Below are 22,688 nucleotides of genomic sequence, written 5' to 3'. Positions count from 1 at the left end.
GTGAGGAAGCCCAAATACAGAAGTGAGAGCAGTACTCAGATTCAGGTGGGTCACATGGCTCTCCTCGATTTCATCTTTCTGCTCTCCTCTCCATGCACATCAGTGTGACACAGTGCAATGACACTAATGAAGGTGGGAGAAAGATGGAGAAAATGGAAAAGAACAGAATAGAAGAGGGGTAGAGTAAGTAGCCAAATGCAACAAAGAGCGCCTCTGGGGGAGGAATGAATCATGGAAATTAAGATTTAAAAGTTGCCCCAGAGAACATCTGATCCAGCCTTCACTGAATAATGATCACTCCTGTTGACTTAGATCTACTGATCTAAGTTTTATTTTGCTAAAATAAAAATGATGTTCTTTAGCTATGATGGAAGAAAAAAAAGGAGGAAAAGAACTCTAAAGCCCAGGATTTTGATATCAGAAATGTTTTAATGTCCTATTATACTATGTCTTTATATGTCCATCATTTAAAAGACTGGCCCCATGGTGCTGCTGCCTATGAAGTGGACAGGGCTATACTCCCCACCCTCGACAGTGCGCTCTATGGAATGTATAGATTAAAGAGTGCAAAAGTGCGGCAAACTTTATAATGTTACACAAGTGATATTGTAATTACACAGAGAGCATCAGGGTTCCCAGGCTCACCCACCCTTTTTGGCCTCAGCATGCACCTGCCTCTGGAAGATCTGTGTTACTTTAACAGAAAGTTAATTAGGGCCTCACCCCTCCCTCTGGATATTTGCCCAACGTAGAAGCGCAGCTCAGCACACAAGCTTCATCATCCATATTAAAAGTGGGATTTTCTGACTTGGCCTGGGCAGCCAGTTGACCAGTAGTTTCCAATGTGTGTTTTCAATAAAGCTGCTTACCCAGGAAGCCTTATTAAGTGAGTAAGTCAAGCTGACATGATTTCCTTGCTGATTAATATGAAACCTGGGCTGTTTTTGCAATGCAGTAACATTAATTATTTATAAAAGGTAAATGAGGTTACAATGAAAACAAGATCCAATTACCAGAAACAATTCAAATCATATTTTTATATTTTTGTTAACACCATGTACTAATTATTGAATCCATTGATTGAAGATTCCAGCTTCAAGGATCAAAAGGCATTTTATCATGTTTTTACCTTTCTCATAAAAAAGGTCATAAAGGGTCTAATGTTTCAAGGACTAATTAGTAAACTGGGATGCCTTAGTGGGGGTTTATCAGATACTTTTAGCTGGTAAACTATATACCTAGAAATGACTCAAAAGACCTGAAAACTATTCAGACTCTTGTAATATGAATGCAAGATGTTTACTAAATCACCAATTTCTATTTTTCATAAAAACAAACTTTGCATGTAAAGCATATCAAACAGTATCTGTTAGGCAAGTGAACTGAAGTAGTTATGCTTTTTCTGTGATTACTAAAAATAGCTCTGTGTTATGTTTACAGTGACTGTATTCTGTTTTGTTTTATGTTTGTCCTATGTTTTTCATTTCTAATAAAGTATTTTCTGACTGTATTACTAAAACAATCTTGAATAGGTTTTGTGGATCACTGACTTTTGCTTCTAACTGTTGTCATAGTCTTTTCTGATAGTGTGAGATACATGTGCAAACATGAACTCAGTGGCTGGCTCTTTGATCACCTCCCCTTAATGGGGGAGCAGCCTTACCAGGCCACAGAGGAAGACAATGCAGCCAGTCTGATGAGACTTGATAGGCTATGGTCAGAGGGAAGGGGAGGAGGACCTCCCCTATCAGTGGACTTGGGGAGGGGCATGGGAAGAGATGAGGGAGGGCAGGATTGGGAGGGGAAAAGGGAGGGGGCTATAGGTGGGATACAAAGTGAATAAACTGTAATTAATAAAAATAAATTAATTAAAAAGAAAGAGTTATCAATACGTGGGCAAATTTGATAGATGACCAGTGGTAATTTTTTTCATGTTTCTTTCAAGACACTGTGTCACTAGAATGTCTGACACCCCTAACCCCTGAGAGAATACAGAGTGCTTATGAAGAAACACAATGCTTTTCTAGACCTGGAGCCTCATCCTTACAGTCATCTTTCCCAGTATTCTTTCCATCCATCCATCCATCCATCCATCCATCCATCCATCCATCCATCCCCCTACCACACCTGATCACTCTATTCCCATCCCCACCTACCCCCAGTCTGCCTATAAAATTTATTGTATTTCCTCTTCCCAGGGAGATCCATGTGTTCCTCATTGAGCCTTCCTTGATTTAGCCTCTCTGGACTCTGTGATTTGTAGAGTGATTATCTTTAACAGTTAATATCCACTTATAAGTGAGTACATATCATGTTTTTCTTTCTGGGTCTGGGTTACCTCAATCGGAATAATTTTTTCTAGTTCCATCCATTTGCCTACAAATTTCATGATACCATTTAAAAAAAAAATAACAGTTGAGCAATACTACATTGCGTAAATGTACCACATTGTCTTTATCCATTCTTTGGTTGAGGGACATCTAGGTTTTTTCCTGTTTCTTGCTATAATGAATAAAGTGGCTATAAACACAGTTGAGTAAGTGTTCTTGTAATAGGATGGAGCATCCTTTGGGTATATGCCCAAGAGTGGCATAGCTGGGTATTGAGGTAGATCAACTTCCTATTTTCTGAGGAATCACCATAGTGATTTTGATAGGGGCTGTACAAGTTTGCCCTGCTGCCAGAAAAGGAGGAGTGTTCTTGCTCCACATCCTCATGAGCATGAGTTGTCACTTAGCTATTCTGACAGGTGTGATTCCATTTGACAAGAATTTCAAAGTAGTTTTGATTTTCATTTCCCTTATAAGTAAGGATGTTGAACATGTTTTTAAGTGTTTCTTGATCTTTTGAGATTACTTTATTGAGAATTCTCTGTTTATATCTGTATCCTAATTTTTAATGATGTTATTTGGTTTGTTAGTGTTTAGTTTCTTGAGAATTCTTTGCATATTTTGGATACTAGTGCTCTGCTAGATGCAGAGTTAGTGAAAATGTTTTTCCATTTTGTAGGTTGCTGTTTTGTCCTATTGACAGTGTACTTTGCCTTTTCAGTTTCATGAGGTCCCATGTATTAATTGGTGATCTTAGTGCCTGTACTATCAGTGTTCTGTTCAGGAAGTTGTATCTTATGCCAATGCATTCAAGGCTCTTCCCCACTTTTTCTTCTATCAAGTTCAGTGTCTCTGGTTTTACGTTGAAGTCTGTGATCCCCTTGAACTTGAGTTTTGTGCAGGGTGATAAATATAGATTTATTTGCATTATTCTGCATTTAGAAATCCAGTTAGACCAGCACCATTTGTTGAAGATGCTTTTCTCCCCCATTGTGCACTTCTGGATCTTTTAAAAAAAATTTAATAAAAAATCTGACATTTGTAGGTTTGTGGACTTATCTCTGAGTTTTTGATTTGATTTCACTGGTCAACCTATCTGTTTTCAGGCCAATACTATGTGGCTTTTTAATATTATAGTTCTATAGTACAGTTTGAAATCAGGATGGTGATAACTCCAGAAAGTCTTTTATTGTACAGGATTGCTTCAGCTATCCCGTGCTTTTACCTACTGGGGCAACAATTTATATGCTTACTTACTTTCCTTCATGTTATAAATTGGCTAAAGAAAAGAATGTGTGGTTGGAGTTTTACTTATGTTATTTTGTATAAAATCCTCATAAGATAAATAATCTAAGATTAAAAAGTCAGACACTACCACCCCAATGAGTCTTCAATTTTTTCTTTTGTGATTCTTTCTTTCTTTCTTTCTTTCTTTCTTTCTTTCTTTCTTTCTTTCTTTCTTTCTTTCTTTCTCTCTCTCTTTTGGCAATGTTCTGTAAATAGATCTATGTCTAGGGCAAGTCTTTGAGCCTTGGATTAATTTAAAATGACAGATGGGCAAAGAAAATATGAAGTCCCAACACAATGTGTTCTATATTCACAGAATAAAAACAAAATTTATGTGTCTTTTGACAGGGTCTCATATAGCTTAGGCTGGCCTTCAACTTTTTATGCTGCTAAAGATGGCTTTGAACTCCTGATCTTTCTGCTTCCACCCCCCAAGCAATGGGATCATAGGCATGTGCCATCATATCTATTTCAGTTTAGATTTACATCATGTATTTTGGTGTTTAACTTTCTATATTTTTTCCAGAATATATAAATGGCAAAAATGTACATGAAATCCAAGAATATGGTGGAACTGGTCAACACACAATCCTGGATAGACAAAAGTCTGAGCTCTCAAAATGAGATGAAGGAGCAGGAGAGACCAGGCTCTTATGGAATGCTTGGAACCTTAATTGAAGAACATGACAGTATTGAAGAGGAAGAAGAAGAAGAAGATGGAGAGAAACCTAAAAGAAGAGGTCCCAAGAAAAAGAAGATGACTAAAGCACGCCTGGAGAGGTTTAAGGCTCGAAGAGTCAAGGCTAATGCTAGAGAACGGACCCGGATGCATGGCCTAAATGATGCTTTGGATAATCTTAGGAGAGTCATGCCATGTTACTCTAAAACCCAAAAACTTTCCAAGATAGAGACTCTTCGACTAGCAAGAAACTATATTTGGGCCTTGTCTGAAGTCTTGGAGACTGGTCAGACACTTGAAGGGAAGGGATTTGTAGAGATGCTCTGTAAAGGGCTCTCCCAGCCCACAAGCAACCTGGTGGCTGGATGCCTCCAAATGGGACCTCAGTCTGCCCTCCTGGAGAAGCATGAGGAAAAATCTCCAACTTGTGACTCTACTGTCTCTGTCCACAGCTTCAACTATCAGTCTCCAGGGCTCCCCAGCCCTCCTTATGGCCATACGGAAGCACATCTTCTCCATCTCAAGCCTCAGCCATTTAAGAGTTTGGGAGACTCTTCCTTTGGGAGCCATCCACCTGACTGCAGTACTCCCCCTTATGAGGCTCCACTCACACCACCCCTGAGTATCAGTGGCAACTTCTCCTTGAAGCAAGATGGCTCCCCTGACTTGGAAAAATCCTACAACTTCATGCCACATTATACCCCTGCAAGTCTAAGTTCAGGGCATGTGCATTCAACTCCCTTTCAGGCTGGCACTCCTCACTATGATGTTCCTCTAGATATGACCTATGATTCCTACCCCCACCATAGTACTATCTTCTCTGAGTAGGACAATAAGATAAGTACCAACATTTCAGAAAATGAAGTGGAGATATTTTCCATGTTTCTAGTAGCTAAGCTAAACCCTCAGAGAACTTAACCCTTTGGATATATATCATACATAACTGTCCTAGTCCATTCAGAACTTCCTATACCTGCCAATTTCCTTCTTATTAACTTCCCACATTGTTCCAACTCCTGTATTTGGGATCCTCAAGTGAGCATATTTGATGGTTTCTGGCCACATGATAATAGAACAGAAAACCTAAGCCCTGCTCCAGTGGTGCCAAAGACTCACTGACTACTCTGCCAATTAACTTTCCATTTCCAGTGTTTGTTGTTTTCTGATAAACATGAAACAATGGTTTTAGGTCAACATATGTCTTTCATCCATAAAATTTAAAGTTATAAAGCAATAAAAAGAAATAGCATAAATGGTAGGATTAAATGAAACTAGAAGGGGCATCAGGTACATGTCTGTTGACTCATAGAACACAAAATTTGCATGGCATATCTTTGTATCTATCTAAATATAACTTCTAGAGCCTAATCAAACAACTTGACTGCTACTGTAAATAACCAAATACATTCTTTAAGAGATTATCTCTACTTATCACTATGAGGAGAGGTATATATATTCTTTTTGGTGACTTCAAAACCATTATAGAAGTCTCACACACACTATATTTAAAAAAATTAGTTCTAGGAGTCAAGAAAGAAAAACATTGAAATTTCTGATTTCTGTGACACACAAATATCATCTAGTTCATTTTTTAGCTTCCATGACTAAAGGGCTGTGGGAATTCTGCCAATGTTCAGGTGCTTCTGTTAGAAACAAAACTTGGTCAGGTTCACACTGTAGAGTAAGAAAATGGTGGTTGGCTGCCATCCCAACTAACACATTTGAGAGACTATGCCTCACACCTAGCCACTGGAAAAAAATGTATATTTTTTTCTAGCAAGATGAATTTCACTGTTTAAAGCAAAGTGATTAAACCATAGAGCTCTGTCCACTCCAGTGCCATATATTGCAGAACCACAGCACTAATCAAGCTTGAATTCTCACAAAAAAAGTATCTCCTTAATTCCCACCCTCCATTGATTGTTACTTTTCCCTCATTTCCAAGATGTAATGTTATTATATATTATAGCAAATGTTTCAAGAAAAGTGACTTAGAATTGAGAGTCAAAACTAAAGGTTAGTGAATGCTTTTACCAGTCTGTATCTTCAACATGGGTTTTGATGAGTCTGAAGAAAGATTACTTTTCTTTATATGGTATCTTTTTTCTTTGTATCCACATTGGCTCTGCCAAGTTTCTCTTTTCAAGAGAAATGAGCTCTGAGCAATTTTACTATCATGATCCATCTTCCACAGCAATTATTTAGGTCCAACTCAAGAATATAAATAGCTTATCTGTAGTGGTTCAGGGTACATCTCTAGGAATAAATTTGAACAATATTAATGACAGATGAGTATGCCATTTTATCTACCAAACTATGCATGTATCTTTTTTCCTTATTCTTATTTATTTCTTCACACTGTGAGTTATTTTATGTCCATCTTATTGTAGCATTTACTCTGCTCTATTTTGAACCCTTAAACTACATCATCACATTGGTTCCTCCCACCTTGTACTGTCCTAGTGGTAATAGGCAAGGAGAATTATTTATAGAGTCATTCCATGCATTTTAAAAAGAATTTGCTGTTACTTACCTAGCATTTATGTTTGTAGATAATAATTGCTCTCTGTATTATTTATTAGATACTATTTATTTAATTTATTTATATCTTCTTTTTATATAAAAATTTGAGTCTCATAGATATATATGCAACTTCTTAAAGCTTCATTGGAAAAGTAACTTATAAGATTGGATTGAGAGAAAAGAAGAAAATCAGTTCTTGATTGCTTGTGATAGTTTTATAAAAAAGAACAATAATTTGAATAGCTATGCAGTTTAATGGATTTATATTTTTCCCTTTAAGGTGCACCAGAGGATACATATTGTTTATGCCGTTGGAGAATGTAGTATGTATGAACCAAGACTCTGTAGAATTGTGAAAAGAGATTTTATATTGAATACAAATTTTAGTAGTGTATCATGCTTGGAAATAAGTCATTCTTTAAATGTATAGTTTTCTGAGAACGTTTTCAGGTAAAATGAAGCAGTTGTTTAAAAGAAATGATTTTTCTCTCCTTTTTTTCCAGTAGCAATAAAGCTTTGGATATTATTACACACTTTGTTTTTCTTGGCAGTGTTATTCTGTGAAATTTTTATTCAGTGTTTGCATTTATGTTTATCAAGCAGCTAGCACAGTAAGTCCAGCAATGCAGGGTATTTACACACTTCTCTCAGGTGATCTTACCAGAAGATTTGAAAGGTCACAATATAGTAACTATCCATCTCCATCATTCATACAGTAAACTACAAAATTTGCAGTTGAGAAGGAGGAATCTTTAAGCCTATAGAAACCTTTAGAGTTTTAGCTTAGTCACAGAAAGGTGGGTCGTAGAAGGATGGACTAGTATCCACAATTTAAGTGAACTTGCCAACTTTTGAAAAATATGAAGTATAGTTTTTGAGAATTGCCTTTTAATATCTTTTAAAGGTTTTCTCATATTTTCCAAGAGTCCTTCATAAAAGAATAAAATTAAAATTAAAAAGATCTAATAATAATGATGATGAATATAAATAAAGTTGGTTAACAAAGAAAGGACTTGAGCTTAAGAATTTAAGAAACAAAATATATAAAGGAAAGCCATCTTTCCACCTGTCTTTCACATCTGTTGTTTCTGGTCTCCACATAGAAACCATTGTTTCAAACACAGTTGGTTAATAGTTACCAGAGGTCTTTTATACAGAGGCAACTATTTGATACATTTATCACAAATATTATGATATAGTATCTCCTCCCCTTTTCTACAAACTATGTAATAAATAGTTCTGTATATTGACTTAATATTTATGCACATATCTTCAGACTTTTTATACTTAAAAATATTTTGATTGTGATCCTACAACTGGTTATCATGAAACAATAAAACACTATAATACATAAAACTAAGCTTAAGAATTTAGGTTGCAATATTGAATGAGATGTTATTTGGCAGTCACTAAAAGTCTCTTTATTTTGTAAAGACTGCTTCAAAGAGCTGACATGCCTCAGCTCTGAGATACTTGTTATGTAATGTCAGGTTTTAAGTGATTTGCATATATTTATTTATTTGATCCTAAAGTCACTCCCATAAAGCAATCACTTATTGCTCTCATTTTATGGATTAGAAAACTAAAGAAAAATGATCTGCTAAAGTTTTCATTGCTTGTTAATGGTGGAGCAAAGATGCTGTTTGACAAGCCACAGTTCTCTTTGGCTATACTACATTCCAGTCTGACCAATTACCACATCCACAACAGAACCTGAGAGAGAAATATTTTCTTTCTTCACAATTTTTAATTGGATTTGGCTTATGTATGCTGTGAAGACAATGGAGGAGACCCTAGGTTAATTTGTTGTTGCTTGAAAGCACCTACCATTCCTAGTGCCTGCATCCATCTCATGATTTAATTTTGGACTAGGGGAAGGGCACAGGGGGAGAAGAGGGAGGAAGGGTGAGATTGGGAAGAGATGAGGGAGGGAGCCACAGCCAGGATATGAATTGAATAAATTGTAATAATAAAATATATATTAAAAATAATTTTGCTCATTCAGTATCATCAGAACTGGCTGCACTGTCCTCCTCTGTGGCCTGGCAAGGCTACTCCCCCATCTGGGGGTTGGTGGTCAAAGAACTAGTCACTGAATTCATGTCAGAGACAGTCCCTGTTCCCCTTAGGAGGAAACCCTCTTGGATACTGAACTTCAATGGGCTACATCTGAGCAGGAGTTCTAGGTTATATCCATGAATGGTTCTTGGTTGGAGTATCAGTCTCAGAAAACACTCCTGTGCCCAGATTTTTTGGTTCTGTTGCTATCCTTGTGGAGGATAATACAGTCAGTTCTGATGAGACCAGATAAACCAGGGTCAGATGGAAGGGGAGGAGGACCACTCTTATCTGTGGACTTGGAGAGAAGGCATAGGAGGAGATGAGAGAGGAAGGGTGGGGTTGGAAGAGGAGGAGGGAGGGGACTATAGCTGGGATACAAAGTGAACAAACTGTAATTAATATAAAATAATTTTGCATGTTTTTATGATTTAAGAAATATGTTTTACTAGAAAATCAGAGATATGAAAATAAAATCTATCATCAAAGAAGTGTCAGATGTTCAAACTTAGCTCCTTCAGTCTGTTTGGTTGAAGGATAGTGTGGTGTAGTGATTACAACATAACAGTTGAAAACAAATAATAGTACGTTAGGTAGAAAATTTACTAGATGAACAATCTGTTTAATTGGCTAGCCTTCATAGCCTCACATCCTTCTTACTTTTAATAACGATCTTGGAAATGCTAATTGCACCATCTTCATAGGATTATGATGAACTAATTGAAATTCTATATCCAAAGTACTTAGGACATATTTAATAAGAGATGATTGTCACCATTTTTTTTTCATATATTAATGTTAACTTGTCTCTAATACATGTCTGAGGGAGTTACGATGGTAACTGCTTGAAATGTAGGAAGTCCACAGAGTTCTTTAGTTAAAGTGTTGAATCAGTCATGTCTTAGCTCTGAAACTAATTGGATATATAGTCCTAAGCAAGTTGATTAATATCTCTTGTCTCAGCTAAGCCAGAGAGTTGATATGATGATTAGAACTAATAATAATGGCAGAAAAGTATTTTGGTCAGGTTCGGGCATAAGAAAGACACATCGTTTTTCCCTTTTATTGTTATTGACAATAGGCTGAAAACAGCTGAAGTCACTGAGAATAAGCCCTTTAAATTTATATAGAATTGTCAATTAAAACCAGCCTCAAAATCCATGATGGTCCAGAACCCACACTCTGGTATTTGCTACTTCTCACTAGTCAATACCTTTAAATAGATATCTCCAAAAGCAAACTCTCTGAATTTGGGAACTAAGAAATTTGAATTTTTCTTTCTTTATAGAAATTGATGTACAGCTGAAAGAAACACTGTTGTAGCTCTTTGCTCTGATTTAGCCTATAATGGTGTACAAAAAGTATACAAAATGTATTTACCTAAAAAATATGTAGCAATACTGGATTTTTATTCTATTTTTTAAGTTGTTATTGAGAATATCTCTGGGCTAGGAAGTAAACCAATGCTGAGACTATGGAAACCAATACTGGAGTACACACTGAATACAGACTGTACATAGTCTAATAGACAAAGCACTTTTATACTTTATTAGCAGCAGCGTAAGGCACACAGATCAAATATTATACACAGTATTTGAGAGAGTATAGATGCCTGTTCTTTTTCACATGTCAACTAGTTTACAGTTAAAGCAGATTATGTATATTAATGTCATTGTTTGTATGTATTTGTCTTAGATTAGTGAATCCCCTACTTTCTTAATGGTTAAGTAAAACATATTTCCTGGCAAGATGTTAATGTATTACTTTGGCAATTTTAGATGGCTTATAGTGAGAGTAACCTCGACTAGATTAATTAATCTTGCAAAACTCCTTTGTTTTGCTAAAATAAATTACAACAAAACAATATAAAGTGAAAGAAATTCTAATAAATATGAGGGGTGGGCACATTGGACCCAGGAAAACATGATTATATTGAAAAGCCCTATCTTGACTGGCATAATATACAGTATTGGGTATATCTACAAATAAATGAATTACTTACTAAATGTAAATCAAAAGCAATTTTAAGAAACAATAGCTAAGGGTGTGACACCCACCTGTGGTGAGCATGCCTTTAATTTCAGTACTCGGGAGCCAGAGGCAGGCAGATCTCTGTAAGTTCAAGGCCAGCCTGGTCTAGAATGAATTCTAGGACAGCCAGGGCTGCAAAAATAGTTCTGTCTTGAAAAAGAAATAAAACAAAAACAACAAAACAATAAATATTTAAATAATAAATGCGTTGATGCTAAGTTTACCTAGTGTGAAGTATGACTATTCTTTTTTTTTTTTTTCCCTATGTCATCTTAGGCCAGATCACAGCAAAAGGCTACTACAAGTTTCTTTTAGCATTTTGTTAGTTTCTAGAAAGAAGTTATAAATAAGCCATTGAAGTAGGCTCTCTATATTGTAAAACTTACTAATAAAAGTGTAGATAAATATTAGACTACAACCCTTCTCTTCTAATTCTTCATCTGTCTACCTGTACCCTGGATCTCCCAGATTAGGAACTTCTATTATCGTACCTATAAAGTAAGATGCTTTCAACATTAGACACCTGACATTTCTCTTAGCTAAATGTATTAATAATTCTATTAATAGCATATGTTCATTTTCTCCCTGACAGAACAGCAAATTTATGTATTTTGTAAAAGAAAGACTGAATGATTAAATAGAGGTGATAAACAAGCAAAGTATGAACTTCATGTTAGAAGCTAGGTGCTATTTTAATGCCATTATGCGGTTTTATAATTACTGATTCGCTATCTTAAGGACATGATGTGCTTTTAATTTGTTGTAATTTGGGAAAATAATTTTGTTGGCAGTGAATTTATTCTTAGTCTCCAGTTATCTAAAATAGATTTCTCAAAGGCCAAATGGAGAAGTTTTACTATTTTTATAGTTGAGAAACTGTTGTTTCTTCCCTAAATTGAAGAAAACAGAATGAAATTGACTATATTATTTACTTTTATTGCAAATATGGTAAATTCTGAGATATCCATATGCATAATCTGTACTGAGGATTAGGTTTTGATTTATTTATTTTGTTGACAATTTCATATGTGTATAGAATGTATTGCAGTCATGTTCATTATCTATTACTTTTACTTATCCCCTCCTCCTCCAGCTGAACTCTTTTTTCCAAGTGTAGTACCTGCATTCATCTTGTCTCTTTTGTGTGTGACCCACCTAGTTAAATTTGCACTGCTTTTAAACACATGGGTTGGGCATTATTTATCAAAGCATGGGAAACTTGCCATAGGTAACTTCAAGACTGCAACACTGAAGAAAATATCTTCCCTCTACATTGAGAACTGTTGGAAATATTTCATATGAAACTTGTTTCTCAGTGTCAGCTCAAGTGTTCTTAATTTTACATTTTTTCTGTGTAGAGATAGATGAATTCATTCATATTAAAATAAGCATAAATGAATGTAAATGGTTGCTATGTCTATACACATTTGAAAATGTGGATAATCCAACATCGTTTAGTACACATTGAACACCAATGTTATATATATATTTGAATACAATACAAATGCAAATACCTTTTGGATCATTTTTTGACAAGTCTATATACCGAGTTCCTTCATTCACTTACACATTGTTAACATGTAAATTAGAAGTTTAGGCTACTTCTAATTTAATAGGAGATGGGGCAGAAAATAGGAAGTGGGAGAGAGAGGGTTTTGTTTTTTCCCATTGGACTGGACCTAAAGGGACAGCTTGACAGTGACAATTATTTTTCCTTGTTTAATAGTGTTTTTCCTCCTTTGAGAACTGGCCTCTGAGCTGAGCCAGATCCAGGGCAGGCAGGAACGTGACTGGACAACTGAGGGCCAAGCATAGCTGCAAGCTGCTCAGGACTCCTGGAGCAGACTATCCCCTGGCTCCTGCCCATCCCACTGCTGCCAGCCTGTAGCTTCCCTCATGCCAGACCCCTGGGCATGCTGATGGGAATGGCATAATTACCTAATCCCTGCCTAGGGAGATCTAGGACACATGCAGACAGATGGAAGGCCAGGGGGAATCAGAGGGGCCTTGTGTTGGAGGCTGGATAAAGACAGTTTGGAAGCCACAGGCCAGCCTGAGGGAAGTTATGAAATCTACTGCTCTTCTTGCAGCTCCAAGGTAACTCATCTTTCATTCAAACATAAACTCTGGAAGAAAGAATATAGACCTTTTCTTAGCTACACGCATGCCTCAAGAAAGAACACTGACCCTTAGTGTTTGCATTTCTACTAAGAGAATGACATAAACAGGTACTGACAGAAAGAATATGGGAGAACCAGAGATTCAGAAAGACTGATACAGAGAGCATGGAATAGAGTCAGATATGGAAAAGAAAGAAGAGCCTTTGCAAATGATCTGTCTACCTACCTTCCATGCCCCTGACCCCTCAGGCATGCTTCTTTTTCCTTGCTTCAACTACCTGGTTTCAGACCAGGTTTCATACAACAGTGATGATACCGTATTAAGTGTCTCCTTTTCTATCAATATATTTTGGGTAAGCTATTTTACCAAATGAATGAAGCCCAGCATCATTCTATTTTTATTTTCAAAAATCTTCCCTGGCTTTGGGAAATGATTCATCAGGTAAAGCACTTGCCACACAAGTGTGAGGACCTGAGTCCAGACCCTCACAACCCACAGAAAGTATGGTACAGTAACATATTCATCTCATAGTCACAGTGCAGAGACAGCTTAATCCCCAGAATCTTTGGACAGCTAGCCTAGTCTATGCACCATAGTGATCAATAAGAAGAGAAGGTCAGATACCTGAGTTTTTCCTCTGGCTTTTTTAGGCACTATATGTGAATGCCTGTACTCACCAATGCAAATGTGAATTCACATGGATATCTATGGACTCACAGATTTAAAAGCTCTGCACGATCTTCCTGTCATTATAAAATATAGCCTTAACTTCCAAACATAATATTTAACCTCTCTCACCCAACTGTTCATGGCCTACAGTTCCAAATGTATATCTCACTAATTCTTCCCTAAAGCCTAGAAGCCAATCATTCCATGCTCTTCTCCTTTCTTTGCTAGTCTGTGTAAGTTCATATTGTCTCTCTGGGCTACTGTTCCTCTGATAACCACAAAGTGAAATTGCTACTTGCCTTAGCTCAATGCAGTAACTTTCCTGAGTACTCTCCTTAATTACTAAAACTGTTCAAATCCTTCAGGTATGGAAAGAAAATCCATCTGGTAAAACATTCTCTAGGTATCTCTGTAGTTATTATATCTCTTATCTTTTACAGTTTAGGGACTCATGACGACAGATTCCAAGACTCAAGTTCTTATTTCAACTTATGTATCCTCTATCTGTTTTCAGTTATTGAAGAAGGAAAGCTGCTTCTTTTTTGCTATATTGACAGCCTCCAGGGTAAGAGATTTAAAAAAACAAAACAAAACAAAACAAAACAAAACAAAACAAAACACAGAGAGAGAGCAAATAAAGTTTTACAAGGAAACACTTAAAATATTTGTTGGGAATTGTTATGTTAACTTTACATTCCAATACACTCATAACATGTATGTTTCTGCCTTCCTACTTTGTCCATGCTGGCATTCAACTTGTGATTGTCCTGTCCCAGGCTATTGAGTGCTGGGAATTATAGGCTTTGTCCACCATTCCTTACTCAGTAATGCCCAAATGTACTTACAATGTGGTAGTAATTTGGGCCAGTGAGATAACTCAATGAGTAAGTTTGCATGTGACACAGCCCGATGATTTGAGTCTCATGCACACATGCACTGTTTCAGTTGTTCTCTTATGCATTCATGTGCACGAACACACACACACACACACACACACACACACACACACACACACACGAGGGGAGGGAAGAAAATATGTAAAAAAAGAGACTAAAATTTTTATCTAGGATTATTATTATTACTATTATTGCCTATTTATTTGTTTGCAATAGGGTCTCAAGTAGCCCAGACTGCCTCACTTACTATGTAGCAGAGAATAACCTTGAATTTCTAATCATCCTGTATTGGCTTATTCAGTGCTGGGATTACAGGTGTATGCCAACATGCTTGGTTTTATGTGTAGTTAGAAAGTGAATTCAGGGTTTAATACTTGTTAGGCAAACATACTACCAACTGAACCATGTCCCAAGTCTCTTGAGTTGTATTTTTCTCAGAACGTTTTTGTACAAATGAAAATATAGAGTAAAATGTAGATATAGTAAACATTGTTATAATATAGTTATAGAAAAGAGAGTGATAAAATCAAGGTGAGAATAAAGAACAGTGGGTACAACTTCTCTAATTCAAACCTTTAAGCCCTTTTAGATACTGTCCTGGAGGGTTAAGTCATTCATGGGGTAGGAGAGAAACTCAGTTGCATATTAAAAAATAGGAAGTTGTTGCCTCTATGTATTTTCAGAAAAGGTTCTCTGTTTTGGTTCTTGCTGCCCAAATCCTGGGGCTCACCATAATGTGAAACATCCCTCGTTGTTGAATGCAGTCTCTGGCTATGTCTTCAGAGCAACAGAAAAATAATGATTTCTTGTGTTAGGCTTTTGTTTTGATTCATGCTTATGAAAGTGATTATAAATATAAAATATCTGTGAAAATAAAACCCAGTGGGTGAAGGTATTATTATTAGTAGTAATTATTTGTGGTTCATGCTTCCAGTTTATATTGCTTAACCTTATGAGGAGAGAGAAAAGCTCTTCAAAATCATGCTACAGCAAGTTACTTCCAACAACCAAGCCTCATGTGCACTTTCAATCAAGCCCCACATACACTTTCCATGAACTTACCAATGAGCTAATCTTTTTTACTAGGTTGGAATCCTCATAATCCAAACACCTTTCAAAGACTGAGTTCATAATTTGGAGATCAAGCTTTGAACACACGGGACTTTTTGAGAATACTTTATATGCAAACCATAATTCTTTTTTCAGGGTTCTCACATAATTCTATTCCCTTGAAAACTTTTGTTGCAATTTAAAACTTTATATTTAGTCACTGGATATGTCTTCACAACTGTCATGGTGTAACAAGCAGAATATTTTTCACCAACTGTGCAGATGAAGAAATATATGTCTCATACTCTTCAGAGATTCATGATTTATTGTGGGATTGATAATCCAGCATATCCTAGATAAGTACCATGTTTGCCACATAATATCACTGACTTTGGACAAATTTCAGAATTTACTAAAATTCTTTATCTGCAAAATAATGAAAATAAAATTTAGTGGGTTTTGTGACATTAAATATAGTTGACACAGTATGTAGTATGAGGTCAGGCATTCTCTTTTTTAATAATTTGTAGTCATCATTAACTTGATCAACATCTGCAGTCTCTTCTAGGAGAATGAGACCTCTGCCACACTGGGCTGGTGAAAGAGACTAATGTAGAATCAGAGCGGGGAGAAAAGGTGGCCCAACGGGGTATACGTGGTTTTGAATACTCATGAAAGCCATCAGAAGGGATTACTGGGTTACAGTCTAAAGTGTGTGACTCCACTGGAGCCTGAATACAAACGGTCCCTGAGCAGAAGCACTAGGGACAGACAGGGGGCAGCTGATGTTGTGGCTGCAGTTGGCACAGTCCAACAAGATTTTCAAGCATAAATGAGAAAGAAAATCAGCCCTGGGAGGGAGCACTGCTGACATGTTGCCCTGCTTCTGAGCAGCAGCTGCAGGCAAATGGAGAGCAGCTGCAGCTGTTCTCAGAAGCCTGGATTCCCTGGGAAAGTGGGCATCAGGCAGAGCAAATGGGAGAGAGGCAGGCATGGGCTCCAAGAATGAGAGATTCCATTGCATACCATAAGGAAATTAAGCAAAGAAGGAGATATGTAGGGTGGCAAGGAGAGGGTGTTTTGAATGTAAAATGATGCTCTCTGTTGGAAACTAGCTGATATAACTGTAGAAAGGGCTAGATGGGATCTGGATCTTCGCCTATGTCCTTAGATTGCTACAAAAATGTGGGTAAATAATTATCCTAAAAGCTACTACTGATGGAATGGTAGTCATGTTAAAAATTATTTTACTTTTTTGCATATATAAAATAATGTAATTCTTATTGTAGCATTATATCTACAATGACAGGTTTTTGTTCTTCATGTGAAAGTCTGAGGCACATGGTAGAATGTGTCTCTATGAGGCCACATAACTAACCTGTCAGGATTGAAATTTTACAGTAGGATTCTGATTTTGGGCCCTACATTTTTTAGATTATGTTTTCTTAGTATTTTTATTAACACATAATAATTTTATATATTTCAATGGGAACAGTATGATCTTCCTTCCTTCCTTCCTTCCTTCCTTCCTTCCTTCCTTCCTTCCTTGTCCCTTCCTTTCCTTCCTTCCTTCCTTCCTTCCTTCCTTCCTTCCTTCCTTCCTTCCTTCCTTCCTTCCTTCCTTCCTTCCTTCCTTCCTTCCTTTCTTTCTTTCTTTCTTTCTTTCTTTCTTTCTTTCTTTCTTTCTTTCTGAGACTGGTTTTCTCTGTGTAACCTTGGCTGTTCAGGACTTGCTTTGTAGACCAGGCTGTCCTCAAACTTACAGAGATCCACCTGCCTCTGCCTCCTGAGTGCTGGGATTACAGGCATGCACCACTGCACCCAACTACAATGTGATACTTCAATGCAAATATGCAACACACAATGATTAGATCTGTGAAATTGGCATATTAATCTGAAAGATTTATCATTTATTTATATTGAAAAGGCAGTGCCCTCTTTGGTTTGAAATATACAATTAATTACCATTAATCTTAGTTACCCTACTGAACTATGGAACATTATAAGTAATTCCTTCTGGCTTATTGTACCATTGCCCCCAGTAGCCGTTCCTTCCCCTCCTATTCCCCTTTCCATCCTCTCCAGCTGTTGGCAATCACAATTATCTTCTCCACTTCCATATAGTCAGCTTTGTCAGCTTGCATATAAGGGGAAACATGTAGTAGTTGTTTTTTTGAACCTAGATGATCTTATTTAAAATAATGTTCTCAAGTTTGATATTTGTTGTTACAGATGATCAGCTTCCATTTTTGTTATGGCTAAATTGTATCCTATTATATATATGAAACGTTTCCTGCATCTTTTTATCTCTCAGTAGACTCCTCAGTTGATTGTGTATCTTTGCTGTTGGGGTAGTTTTGCAATATGCATACACATGCAGATAGATCTTTTACTTTGGAGATCTGTGTAGAGGGGTTGCTAAATCATGTGGTACTTTTAGTTCTGATTTTTTCCTTTTGCTCCTTACTGTTTTCCACAATGGCTATACTGATTGACATTTCTACCAACAGTATGGGAAAGCTCATTTTCTCCTCACCTCTGATTGTATTTTGATGGCATACATTTTAACTGGGGTGGATCTAAGTCTGCATTTTTATCTTTCATTCTCAACTAAAACACTGAGTTTTTAAAATTTGGCTGGCATATCTAAGGAAATATTTAAACTTACTTAGTTATAATTGAACTCCAGTAGTCTCTCTCACATGGCTAGGACCTACCCAATTAATAGGACAGCTTCATACTGCCTCTTCACAAACCTGTTAAAATATTTTTCAACATAAAACTGTATGTTTGTGCTCATGAATGGCAAACATATGAAATAATGTTACTAACTTCAATCATACATAGATCATCAGTCAAGTATGACCCACTTTCTCCTGACCATGGAAATTCCTCAGAATCTATCATGACAAAGGACTCTAAGCAATCATGAGTAAGAATATAGACTCCTCTATATTATCTACTATAGACTCCAAATCAAAATATCTAAGGAAATCAATAGATTAGGAATAAAAGGAAAATAGATTTCCTTACAGATGCCATCTCATGTAGCTCTTTGAATTTAGGTAGCACAGCTTCCCTTTTTTCACAACCTTTTTTTTGCAACCCCACTACATTACTCTTCTCCAACATAACACTCCCATTCTTTGGTGTTTTTCTCAAAAGGCCTGATTCTAGTACCTTACAGTGTCCTTGCTGTCAATTTTTTTTTTTAAATCAGAAGTAAATAGAGACTTCTTTTCATGTTAAATATTTCACTGAAGAAGTCCTTGGCAAAGGCTCATCAAAGGCTCAGGGGTTGTCAGTTCTTACAAATACACAAACATCTATATAATTATTTGACTAGAATTTTATTTTGATCATTGTGGGGGGTACCCTAAATAACTCACTCTCATATTAACCTACTGGTCCTCCGGACATTCCAGGGCCTTATTAATACAGCTTGATATCTCACTAACTTTTTATCTTTTATGAATAAACTACCAGATTTTTTGCCTTCCTTTTTTTTGTCTGTAAAATTTATGCTTAAATTTCATGAGACATATCCAATGTCATCTGCCTTTAGCAGCTTCTTTGATTCTGCTTTGAACACAGTCATTGCCCAAGCAATGACTACTAACTTCCTTTTCTCATAGATCGTTTGTCTCAAACCTCCATGAGGATGTTTAACTGATTCTGCTGCAATACTGTGCTTCCAAACCTGTCTTTGCCGAATTCTTGTAACTCATCAGTGGCAGGAAGATAAATTACAGTTGTCTTTTCCTGGCATACTCAAAATTCTCTTATTAATGTAAAAAGTTAAATAAATATTCACTGAATGGACAAAAGCATGAATGACTGAGCTACATAAGATCAGATTTGTATGGCAGAACAAATCTGTGTTTCTGACAGACAAGCCCAAAGTCAGGAACAAAAGAACCTGTTCTCTGGTCAACCTAACTTTTTCTCTTCTGAACAGAATAACCAAGGATGGAGTCTTTCCCCATCATTTCTTGACATCCCTATAGAAACTCAGTCATTTTAATGTTATGTTCACATTTGCTTCTCCCCAACACCAGAACCAACCATCCCACACAGTTTTGACTTGGTGTCTTTTTTCCTCTGTTCCAATTGTTCCTCTTTCTATAGCATTGGAATCTCATTGTCCTCCCTCCCCTATTCCCCCCTGACCTCTCAACTGCTCATTGTTAGATGTCAGGAGGACTCAGCTGACAGCTGGGCCCCAGCAGGACAGATCTAGCATCCCCAAGACATCTCTGACAGATGCTGGAATACTCAGTAGTCAAGCTTGATATTGTGGCCCATTTCTCTTTTTCCATAAGTCCACTGTCCCTCTCATAGGTTCCAGCTTCCTCTTCAGGGTCTGATAGCATCTGTGAGATTAATAGGGCTGGTACAGGCATAACAGATGACAGTTACATGCTTGTACTCTGTGCACATCTCTTTTCAGTCATACCTGTGTGCTATTAACTTCTCAGTCCCCAAATATCAACTTGGGACCTTTATTACCTCCTCTGAAAACTGTCACCAGCACATTATCTAATGATTGAAACTCTGTATGTATCTCTCAATTACCATAAATTCTGGGTTGCTTCTGCTACAGCATAGTCCTCACTGTTTCTTCATGACACTTGGTATATAGCATCCTACAAGCCTGGATCAGTGCATGGCCCAAATTAGTTAACCACTGCATCAGCTATGTGCCAAATATATATTAGCAAAAATTACTTTTTCAAGTTTAACTTAGTTTGATGTTCACAGTAACCTATTGCAGAGGTCTGGTTCCCACTTTACAGGTTAATAAACAGAAACTCTGAATTTATTATTTTTCTACAGTCTCACACTGACAGATGTTATGTCTGTTTTTTTTTTGATTGCTAGGTTTTTCTACTAAAAGTCACTCTAGTCTTTTAATAGAATTTTTGAGCTAAAAATAACAAAAGAGAAATAGATACAAATCAATGAAGAAAAAAACTGTAGAGAAGTTTAAATATTAAGGAAACATCTTAATTTCAAAAGGGAAATATCTTTTATTGGTTCTGAAAAAAGCAAATTCCTATTTATATGGTTATATTAAGTAGGGGTTTAAAAGAGCAGACCATTGCTTGTCTTCTCTCCTTGCTGTTCCGTTTTCATTTCCACTGGTTAAGACTAGTGGAGAAAGGGACTAATTATGAAGGCAGAGGACTGTAAACAAATTGGAAATTACTTATTTTGTTAGATATTTTTTTAGTTTTTCAGGTTTTTATCTGAAGATCAAGAGCTCTCATTCCTTTACCCTGGTATTATACCATGCATTGGCTCAGGATATGATTTACAACTCAAAGAATCTTTTCAGAGGATTCAGACAGTCCTGATGAGATCTTATAGGCTAGGGTCAGATAGTAGGGGAGGATGACCTCCTCTATCAGTAGACTAGGGGAGGGACATAGGGGGAGAAGAGGGAAGGAGGGTGGGACCAGGAGGAAATGAGAGAGGGGGCTACAGCCAGAATACAAAGTGAATAAGTTGTAATAAATAATAATAATAAAGGAAAAATTAAAAAGTAACTTTTCTGCTATATGATTGGCACAGAGTCTTCAGGCATAATAACAGCCAGGTAATTCTGTTACCAAAGATAATAATTATTTTGAAATATTTTTATTTTGATGAGGGCCATAAAATATATTTGTATATTATAATCGAATGTAAAAGACTTTCAGAGCAATATATGATATTTCATATCTGTAACCCTAGCAGTTAGGAAAACAGAGTAGGTGAATGCAAAGACATAATGAAACCTTGACTTAAAAAAACAAAAGCGAGTATATACCGTGTTTGTCTTTCTCCTTCTGGGATATTTCACTCAGGATGATCTTTTCTAGATCCCACCATTTGCCTGCAAATTTCATGATTTCCTCCTTTTTGATTGCTGAGTAGTATTCCAATGACTGGCTCTTTGGCCTCCCCACCCCCCAAGGGAGGAGCAGTCCTGTTAGGCCACAGAGGAGAGCTTTGCAGCCAGTCCTGAAGATACCTGATAAAACAGGATCAGATGAATGGGGAGGAGGTTCCCCCTATCAGTGGACCTGGCAAGGGGCATGGTAGAGATGAGGAAGGGAGGGAGGGACTGGGAGGGAATGAGGGATCAGGACACAGCTGGGATATAGAGTTAATAAAATGTAACTGATAAGAAAAAAATAAAATTCAAAAAAAAATTAAAAAAAAAAACAAAAGCAAACAAAACTCAAAAAAATCAAAAGAAAAATTCTTCATCTTTAAGAATTTACATTGAAGTCTATTCCTCCAAAATATATACACATTAAGTAGCTAACATATATATGAATTCTAGATCCTGAATTAAGTTATTGTAATGAAGAAGACGGCTTTGGGAAAGGAGAAAATACTGTAATTGGCAAGATAGAGTGAGAAGAAGGTAACTCTGATCAATGTCTTTGAGTTGAGTACACTGCTTTTTGTGGAGTGGCTTTGTGGAACTTGGGTAGAGTTTATTATACATGACAAATTGCTCTTTTTCTGCATTTGTCAGGTATAAGAGTAACATGGAAACTTATAATGAAGTGCGTCATTGTGCTTACCATTCAGATCTGTTAAAGTTATTTTTATAAAACTGTGTTTGTTTTTCAGTTTCTCTCTTAACCTGCCTATCACAAAATAACTGAGGCTCTTTATATTAGTTTAATGCAGTTATTACTCTATTCTTAACCCTCTAAGCTAATCTGGTTTCCTCCTTGAGCACATCCTAGTGATACTTGCACTTTCTAGTTTTTTTTTTTTTTTTTTTTTTTTTTGCTCCAGCTTCTCTCCCAATATCATTTGGACTTCTGCCTGTGGCTTAGTCCCTTACTTTCTCCCCTAACTCCCCCTCTCCTGCATGGCAGGAAGTCCAGCCCTATTCTCTCCCCTGCTCAGTGACTGGCTGTAAACTGCTTTAGTAGCATTTCAGGGGACAATTGCAGAGCAGTGTTTACATAACATTGAGACAGGAGATTCTCAGAACAAAGATTGCAACTAGGTATGAGGGGTAGAGAAATCAGCATTTAA

General features: G+C 36.7%; 1 protein-coding gene across 1 annotated transcript; it reads left to right on the top strand.

Annotated features, from left to right (window-relative positions):
- Positions 1–4,152: 4,152 nt before the first annotated feature.
- On the top strand, positions 4,153–5,124 carry Neurod4 (neuronal differentiation 4). The gene has a single exon (XM_055592683.1). It carries the CDS (start codon positions 4,153–4,155, stop codon positions 5,122–5,124), a length of 972 nt encoding a protein of 323 aa, XP_055448658.1.
- The last annotated feature ends 17,564 nt before the right edge of the window (positions 5,125–22,688 follow it).

This window comes from Psammomys obesus, unplaced genomic scaffold, assembly GCF_907164565.1.
Source record: "Psammomys obesus unplaced genomic scaffold, mPsaObe1.curated_primary_1811, whole genome shotgun sequence".
NCBI classification, from domain to species: Eukaryota; Metazoa; Chordata; class Mammalia; order Rodentia; family Muridae; genus Psammomys; species Psammomys obesus.
This window is presented reverse-complemented; position numbering and strand designations above follow the sequence as displayed.